The 9,074-nt window shown below is 31.7% G+C and overlaps 1 protein-coding gene across 1 annotated transcript; it reads right to left on the bottom strand.

Moving 5' to 3' along the window:
- Positions 1 to 7,217: 7,217 nt before the first annotated feature.
- On the bottom strand, positions 7,218 to 8,446 carry LOC133803133 (protein PHOSPHATE-INDUCED 1-like). Its single transcript, XM_062241091.1, has one exon. It carries the CDS (start codon positions 8,368 to 8,370, stop codon positions 7,387 to 7,389), a length of 984 nt encoding a protein of 327 aa, XP_062097075.1. The 5' UTR covers positions 8,371 to 8,446; the 3' UTR covers positions 7,218 to 7,386.
- Between the last annotated feature and the right edge of the window lie 628 nt (positions 8,447 to 9,074).

The raw sequence follows: 9,074 nt of genomic DNA, 5'->3' as shown, positions 1-9,074 counted from the left end.
AACAAGAATGATAAGAAGAAAAATAAGAACAAGAACAAAATAATAAGAAACTCTCACTCACACAACCAAAGTGAAGAGTGTTGGGAATCACCAACTTGAACAAGGTTTGAAACATTTGTCCAAAAGCTTATTTCCCCCTAACTCAAGAACTAAGGGATCTCTCACAGATTTTTGGAAATGTTTTCTGGAATAATCAAGCCTCTAGGTGTTTTCTAGCCAAGTGCTCTAATGGATAGAAAAGTTGTGTCTTACAAGTGAGCATTAGCCTCCTATTTGTAGAGTGTTGAGACACCATTTGAATTTCAAATTCCACCAACCCCCATGGCTGTTACCAATGATTGGATGTTTATGGAATTAAAATAGAGAATTTGGGAGTTATTTGGCTGTTGGAAACGTTCAAAATTGGATAAAACCAAAAATTGGAATATGCTGTCAGCCACCTAGGCCGCGGCCTGAAAAACAGGCGCTGCGGCCCACAGAGTGTTTCTGCTTCTTGGGCCGCAGCCTGACAAGCATGCACCACGACCCAAGACCTTTTCCAGCAACCAATTTTTCAATTTTTTCAAAACGTTCCAAATTTATTCCCACTTGATTTTGTAACTTCCATACACAATATGAGAGTTAAAATCACATCTCTATCAGCCATTTCACATATGGCTTTAAGAAATTCATCTCAATACTGTGTAACAACAAATCTACACAATAACGGGTGATATTTGGAAGTTACAAATTTGTAACACCGAATATGTTACATATTTGGATATATCTCATATATCTAAATATTGTAACTCTCTATTATATGTTACAATATGTGACACTCTTTGTCACATTTATTTAATCTAAAACATTATATTATAATATAATATAATATTACATTATATTATAAAATACTATAACATTTAAGTCATATTCAACTGTGTAGTCCCATACCCACACAGTGTTAGAATCATCGTACTTGACCTTCCCCAGGCGATGTGGGATTGCACAGCTTTTTACCCGATCTTTCCCCTTGCGGATCACGAGATTCTGACTATCACAGTGCATCACACCATCTTCTTTCGATCATCCCGTACTATGACAGGTCATATCATTTATTGTGTGCCTTGAACCATAAAGACGCTTCAACCTAGGAGTCAAAGGGAAGTACCGCAACACTTTGTGGACAACTTTTTTCCCCTTTGTGTCTTTGTTAACCCATCGACTCTCACCACATACAGGACAACCCTGTTTATGAGAATTCTCCTTCCAGAACAAACAACAGTCATACTTGCACGCATGAATTGATTGATAACCTAACCCTAGCTTCTTCATTTTTTTCTTAGACTCATAGAACGAAGCTGGAATCTTATTCTCCTTCGGTAATGAAAATTTTATAAACTTCATCAAAAGAACTATTTGTCCATTTATTCATAACCTTCTTGTGCATCATCTTCACCAAGAAGTTCAAGGAACACAACCAAGTACAACCAGAGTATAACTCAGCTTCAACCTCTTGAAACAGATCATCCAATTGATTCTCCGCACTATTGCCACCACCATCTGAAATTCCTTCATTTACGCCTTCTTTGTTAGTGTCCTGTTCACCAATACCATCATTGATGATGTCAATCATCTCATTGGTCACTAGAGCCCCGCCGTCCACTACTGGAGGCATATCAACTTCATCGTGGTAGGTCCACTTCACGTATTGCTGCAAAAACCAATCTCTGTGTATGTGAGCCTCCACCACATCTAGTTTCTAATTCAGCATATTGACACACTGAATGCATGGGCACCTGACTTGTCCCGAAGCATTCACATGATTCTTCACCATTTGTATAAATGCTTGAACACCGTTCCAAAACTCATCAGAGTTACGTCATATTTTAGTTATCCAACTCTTGTCAATCGTCATAATTGATTCAAGTGAAAAATAAATTATTACAATGTGATAATCATAAAATACTACCTTTATTTGCTAATAATTTTTTTTATCACCAAAACACTAATTTTTTTAAGTAAATTATGAAATCTTGTTGAATCTTATGAATAAATTATTAAATTTTATGAATATATATTATTGTTAGTTATGAATGTATTATAAAGTTTCATTATTTAAACAAATATTTAATTATAATTATTATTATGTTCTTCAATAATTATCAAATTCTTATTATAATTTTCACTTTTTATTTTTAAAAAAATAACAATAAAGTTTTATTATTTTAAAATTATTATTTTAATTTTAACTTAATTTTAAGGGGGTGTTTGGTATGGGGTAAAGTAAATGTGAGAATGAGAATCTAAAACCATTCTTATGTTTGGTTCAAATTTTAAGGGGGTAAATTGATTAATTTGTGAAGGTCTCACATCTATTTTAAATGTAAAGTGAAACCTTTTGTACACAAGAGTTTAATATTACCTCAATCGTAAACCCATCTACAATTTCCAAGGCAACTCAACTACTCAAAACAAACATCCCCTAAGAGTAAAGTTAACTTAATTATCTATTTTAATCTTATAAATTTATTAATTTACCATTAAAGATTATTATTTTAATTTCTACTTATTTTTTTAAAAAAATATTAATAAAGTTTTATACTTGTAAAATTATTATTTTAATTTATATTTATAATTTTTTAATTAATTTTTATTAATTACTTTAAAATTTATTAATTAAAAATTTTAATCACACTAACTTTAAAACTATTTTGTAATGTTTAGTTTTTTAAATCTACAATAATTTTGGCAGCATAACGACTATAATTTAGCCTATCCCAAAATTTAAAATCTACGTAAAAACATATAAACCAGTCCCAGAACATACATAAAATTTAATACAATCATTTGAATTCACAAATAAACAACAAAAACATATTATAAACATATTCCTAAATCAACATATTATTTATCTAACCTAACATATATATAATTCAAAACACAAATTTTATTTAACCTATCATATATACAATTGAAAATAAAAAATTATAATAACATCTAATCATATTAATCTAACCTACCACACAATTTAAAAATATATTTCACATTCTCATTTATATACATATAAACATATTCACATTTACATACATATACATATATCTAACCTATCATACATTTTTTTTATAACATAACATTTAATTAAATTAAATTAACATAAAACAAAATTAACAAAATAAAAAATCACAAATATAATTAAATTAAAAATACAAATCTCTAAAATAAAAAAACAAAAATCTACACTATCTAAAATAACCAACTACACAATTAAAAATGTAATTTAACCATTAATCAATCACAAAATAACTTTAAAAGAAAAATTACCCAAGGCTCGGGCTGGGAGATTATCCAAAGGCATAGGCTCGGGATGATGATCCAATACCAAAATCTGAAAAGAAAACAAAAAAAAAATGTCAAAACCCATTTCCACCAAATACAAAACACATACATATATTAAGAAAAAAAAATACATTTTAAAGGCTATAAATGTAAGATAATGGGTTTAGACTACCGAAACTTGGAAGAAATTAGAAAAAAAATGGGCTGGGACACATTGGAGCGACGAGGTGTGGTGGAGGTGTAGCGTAACCGTCTCTAGTTTCACCAAAAAAAAATCCATTAAAAATGAAGAAGAAGACTCGGGTTGGGGATATATCGCCTGACTCTGTAACGACGACATGTCATCACAATAGAGTATGAGTGAGTCGTCGTTGTACAATACACACATCGTTTCAGTTACCATACGTGCGGTCGCTATAGAGAAGTAAACAATACACGCATCGTTTCAGTTATCAATCACGAGCCATAAAGCGACGACATGTCGTCGCTATAACAAGTAAAAATTTGACTGAAATTTTTGGCGGTTCGTTTTCCGTCTGTGTTTTTTGGACCCTATAGCTATACACTAAAAAATTAACTGCTCACTGGAGAAAATGAGTCCCTATAGCGAAGACATGTCATCGCTATAGGGAGTGAAAATTAACAACTAACTTTTGGCAGTCAAGTTCCCTCCTTACCCTACAACGACGTCTCTTGTTCCCTCCAAATTCATGGTACCCTACAGCGACGACATGTCGTCGCTGTAGGGTACCAGGAATTTGGAGGGTCTGGTTGTGTGTTGTTGACGACCCTATAGCGAAGATATGTTGTCGTTGTAGCTTTTTGTTTTAATAAATTTAAAAAATAATTTTTTGTGGATTTCGACTACATACAGCGACGACTTTAGTCACAATAGATATTGTCGCTATAGAGTCTTTTTCTTGTAGTGATTTTTATTAAAAATAAATTAGATGTAAATAAATTTAAAATCTAGTATTTTTATAATTTTAATAAAATCTTTAGTATACTTATAATAATGCTTTTTTAAAATTACAATTTTGCTATATATATGTGATACTATAAATAGAGTTAAAGATACATGTATAATTATGCATGTGGTAGTGTGAAAGTTAAATCTACTTTTTAATTAAAAAATAATTTTCTTATTAAATAGATTAATTTGTGAATTTTTTTAACTATCGTTTATGAAAGAAACAATCATTTACTATCTTTGAAAGTCAAACTTTTATTATTTTTATAATTTAAATGTTATGAAATAATAATATATTTTTTTTGTGTTTTCCAATGCATTTATTTCAATTTTGTGAAATAATATTTTATAGATTTTTTTCTTATAAAATATAATATAAAATAATTTACATTAATAATAACTAAGGGTGCTCTCTTTCAATCTAATCTGATTCAAATATTTTGTCTCTAACCAATCCAATCAAAGTAAATGTTATGTTGGAAATGAGCATCCAATCCAATTCAATTCGGCTTCAAAATCCAATCCAATTATAATTGGATTTGATCGTTTTCTTTAATCAATTTTTTTATCCCTTAACTTGAATTTTGATATTAAAAAGATTAACAAATAAAAATATTATAAAAAACAAAATCATACAAAAATTTAACGATATTTAGTAATAATATTACATTAAGACATTAAAATTATCATATTAAGTCCTTAACATGATGCATTTACAACTGAAATATTAAATTTATAACACAACCATTAAAATTTAAAACTAATAAGGTTCAAACCAATAACTAAAGTACTAATATATCATGAAAACAACAACATAAATATCTCCAAAGTGCTAACTTAGCATCAAAACAACAACAATAATAACATTTACTAAATGAGAATCAATATAAACTAACATAATTAAATATATTTATATTTAATATAATATATATATTTATAATAAATGTTGGATTTGATCGATTCCTAATTGTATTTTAAGAGTATCATCCAACAACCGATCAAATCCAATCCAATTGTAATTGGATTGATTCAATATAATTAAATTTGTTTAGATCCTGAGCACCTCTGGTACTAACTGTTCAAAAAAATGGAGGGTACTAATTAGGGCTGGCAATTCATGTAAACGTGTCAGATTCGTGTCGACACGATTATGACACGACAACACGATTAGGTAAACACGAATACGACACGATTATTAAACATGTAAAAAAATACGAACACGAACACGACACAATTATTAAACGGGTCAACACGACACGAACACGATAATACGGTTATGACACGATTAATCATAACTATATGAAAAAAAATCATAAAATCTATGTAAATTATTCGTGTTATCGTGTTTGAGACGATTATGACACGACACGATTATTAAACGGGTCAACACGAACACGACACGATTATTAAACGTGTCGTGTTCATGTTTACCTTAATCGTGTCATGTCGTGTTGTGTCATCGTGTCGTGACCCAAATTGCCACCTCTAGTACTAATTCTATATTAAAACCAATTTTGATACAAATCAATGAGATATTTTGCACTAACTGATAAAATTAAAAAATACATGACATTATATAAACCACAGAAATAACAAATGATATTTAACCATACACATAGGTAAAGTTGCATATTCATATTTTAATTCAAGTCCTTGGTTTTAACTAAATATCATACGTTTTATCAAATTTAAATAATAATTTGTTTTACACATTCTACTTAAAATAACCATACACTGAATTTTGGTCAAACTCTTTGTTAAATTACTTAATATAAATAAATAAAAAATATATTTTGGTCTTTTTTATTTTAATAAAATATCATACTTAACCTCATGTTTTAGAAAATATATTTTATTTTACAAAATCTATAAAAAACAAAATTAACCATACGCTTGATTTTGTTAAAAGAAAAAATATATCATTAGAATATTATAAAAATATGGGATTAAGTTTAATATTTAGTTGAAATTGATGGGCCCATTTTTATATATATACAATTATATTAAATAATGCCATTAAAAAAATTATATCAAATAATAAACATTCATATTAAATAAAATCCAACACATAGTTAATTTTAATGTGTTATTATTAAATAAAATTAAAATGGAGGATTAAGTGTGGTAATAACTAAAATTGAGAGAACAAACTAAATTCCCTATATTTGATTTTGATTATAAATTATATTTAGCATGCTTAATTACATCTTCTCCCATACGTTATCCATGTGTTTCAAGTGATTCGTTTTAACATCTCTAGTTGAACTCTTCTATGATATTTATATAAAGGAAAAGGCTAATTCTCCATCTGTTATTGTTGTGCTCATCATTTCAATAATTCTTTTTTTTGGTGTGCAAACAACTTGTCACAAATTATGGCATTAATTTAACGAGTTATAATAATACGTATATTATTCATGTGCTTGTCGTTTAACTATGCTTTGTCTTTTCCGCTATCGTCGCTGGTCCAGTGATGTCGTTTAGTAGATTGTCGTTCTGGAAGTATCTCAAGAAACGAATAGCCTCGTACATAAGTTGCTGATCTTTGAGCATTTATAATATTGTCGTTTTCTTATATGAGGTCGTTTCGTAAACTAGTCGTTTTTTTTCTAAAAAAGTTGAGAACAGCATATCCTTTTTTTCCATTTTAGAAGGAAAAATAAGCTATTTTTTCTTTATGATAAATCCTCTTTACTCAAGTAGGAAGGCGTATTTAATGCTACTGAATTAAGATTATCTTTCTAATTTTAGTGCTTTAATTTATGTCTAAACTAATTAATTAATATAGAAGTTAGTTAGGCTAAAGTAAATTTGATTTATCTCTACGATTCTCAGTGAGCTCCACGAGGTCGTACACAGCAATTTCATGAGCAAAAAATGCCATTTTTGCAATCAAGATTGGAACTTTAATTTTCAAAATAGAAGGCACTCGTTTAATTAAGTAAGCAAACCAACGTAATTTGCTTAAAATTTTATTATAATCCGCATAATCAGAACAAAGAAAGAAAAGAAAAAAAGAAAAGAAAAGAAAAAATCAATGAATTTCTCTACTCTAGCCTACATATTGCGTGTACAAATTCTACTAGCAGAACTACTACTCATCAAACCAAAGTCGAGCAAGAAGAGGTAGAAGGATCATACAAAGCCGGAACCAAGTACTTTCTTCCATTGGAGCCATGCGCATTGTAGCTAGCTCCAGTAGTTGGGTCGACAAGCAAGTCCCCAGCATAACCAGGGTAGGCTCCTTTGGCGTACACACCAGGGCAAGCCGATGCAGCCTCGAGTGGCGCTTCCGCTGGGCCCTGGAAGTAGCCATTACCGAAGGGGTTGGTCACTGTTCCAGCCAAAAGACTCGCCAAGTTGATGATCATCCCGTCTAACCCCACATCGTTGTTTGGCGCAACCAAGGACGGAGCTTGGGGACCGTAAATAGGCTGGTGGAATGGCCAGGCGCATTGACCTGGGCATTGGGTCTCGGAGTTTCCTACCCAGATGTAAGCGAACTTTGAGTTCTTTCCCTTGACATGACCACTCTTTGGACCCATAACAGAGGACGAGCCATGAGTCCCACACTTGCTCATACAGAACCCTTCGACGGTGACATCAGAAGAGGTCAATACCACGTTAATGGCGTTGCTGTGGTCACCCTTGGAGGCCAACTGAACTATCTGTTTGTTGGTGAGAGACTTTCCAAGAGAGTAACTGTCGTCGAGGATTTGTTTCCCCAAAGGTAGGGAGAGGGAAGAAGAACGGTGTCGTTTCTGGGAGGTAAGATGGTAGTACTTCTCAGTGAGTTTCCACCACGTGGCAACAGATGGCTGGCTCTCATGAGAAAGAGCAGAAGAGGAAGACTCCATAGAGGTAATGAAATCAGAGACAATGGCTCTTTGGGAAGGCTTGAATTTTCCATACCAGATTAGATTGATAGAGATTTTGCCTGAAAGAAGAGGCCCATTATGGTATTTCAAGAGCTGAGGTTGGTCTTGAACTAATTCACTCAGTTTCCTACTAGCCAAACAGATTTGGCACATTGAGATAAGAAAAACTAGCTTTAGAAAGCTTTGGGTAGAAAGAAAAGAAGCCATTTTTTCTTTTAAAAACTCTTTTTTTCTTTGAGCTTATAGAAGAAGGGAGATATTTAGTGAGTGTTTTGGATTGGAATGAATATATGAGGATGTGTGAGATGGTATTTATATAGCTGAAAAGTATTGATATTAAAAAAAATAATTAATAAATAAAAAAGGTGAGGAAGGGAAGTGTATGTGGGAAGGTGGCGTGAAATGAAAGGGCAGTGATTTTAGTGTCTTTATGTGATTTTGCCATTTACGAGTTTTCGACTTTGCCAGCAAGAAAGGCAATCCAACGGTACTTACTTACTCACTCTCACCCCCAATTCCCAAGCGCGTCTCTTTATTTCAAAACCCCAAATTTTAATCCACTTTCTTCTAACGCGTTTGTTTACCACGCGCAAGCGTTTTTCGCGTTAAAATTTAAAAGGAATGGGGCGTGAGAACAGACTCTCTTTTCATTTTTCTAACGTTCTTCTTCGTCCACTAGGAAACAAAAAAGCAATACAGCTTCACTACAGAATGCAAAAGACGGATTGACTAAAATACCCTCGGTGTAGAAGTACAATGGCTCGTGATGGAAGGGGTAGTGTAGGTAAAAGAAGGGAGATAGACGTTGCGATAACAGGCTGGAGGGTAATAAAAATGTGTTTTGTCATAGGGAAGCGCGGACTCAATGACCCAACTGGCACTTCTCTTATGGCAATGGCTGGCTTATCTCA

The sequence above is a fragment of the Humulus lupulus genome, chromosome X (assembly GCF_963169125.1).
Source record: "Humulus lupulus chromosome X, drHumLupu1.1, whole genome shotgun sequence".
In the NCBI taxonomy this organism is placed as follows: domain Eukaryota; kingdom Viridiplantae; phylum Streptophyta; class Magnoliopsida; order Rosales; family Cannabaceae; genus Humulus; species Humulus lupulus.
The sequence above is the reverse complement of the archived record's forward strand: the minus strand, read 5'-3'. Positions and strand labels throughout refer to the sequence as shown.

Excerpts from the sequence above, each read along its gene's own strand:
- LOC133803133 (XM_062241091.1), bottom strand. The coding sequence starts at position 8,370 with ATGGCTTCTTTTCTTTCTACCCAAAGCTTTCTAAAGCTAGTTTTTCTT.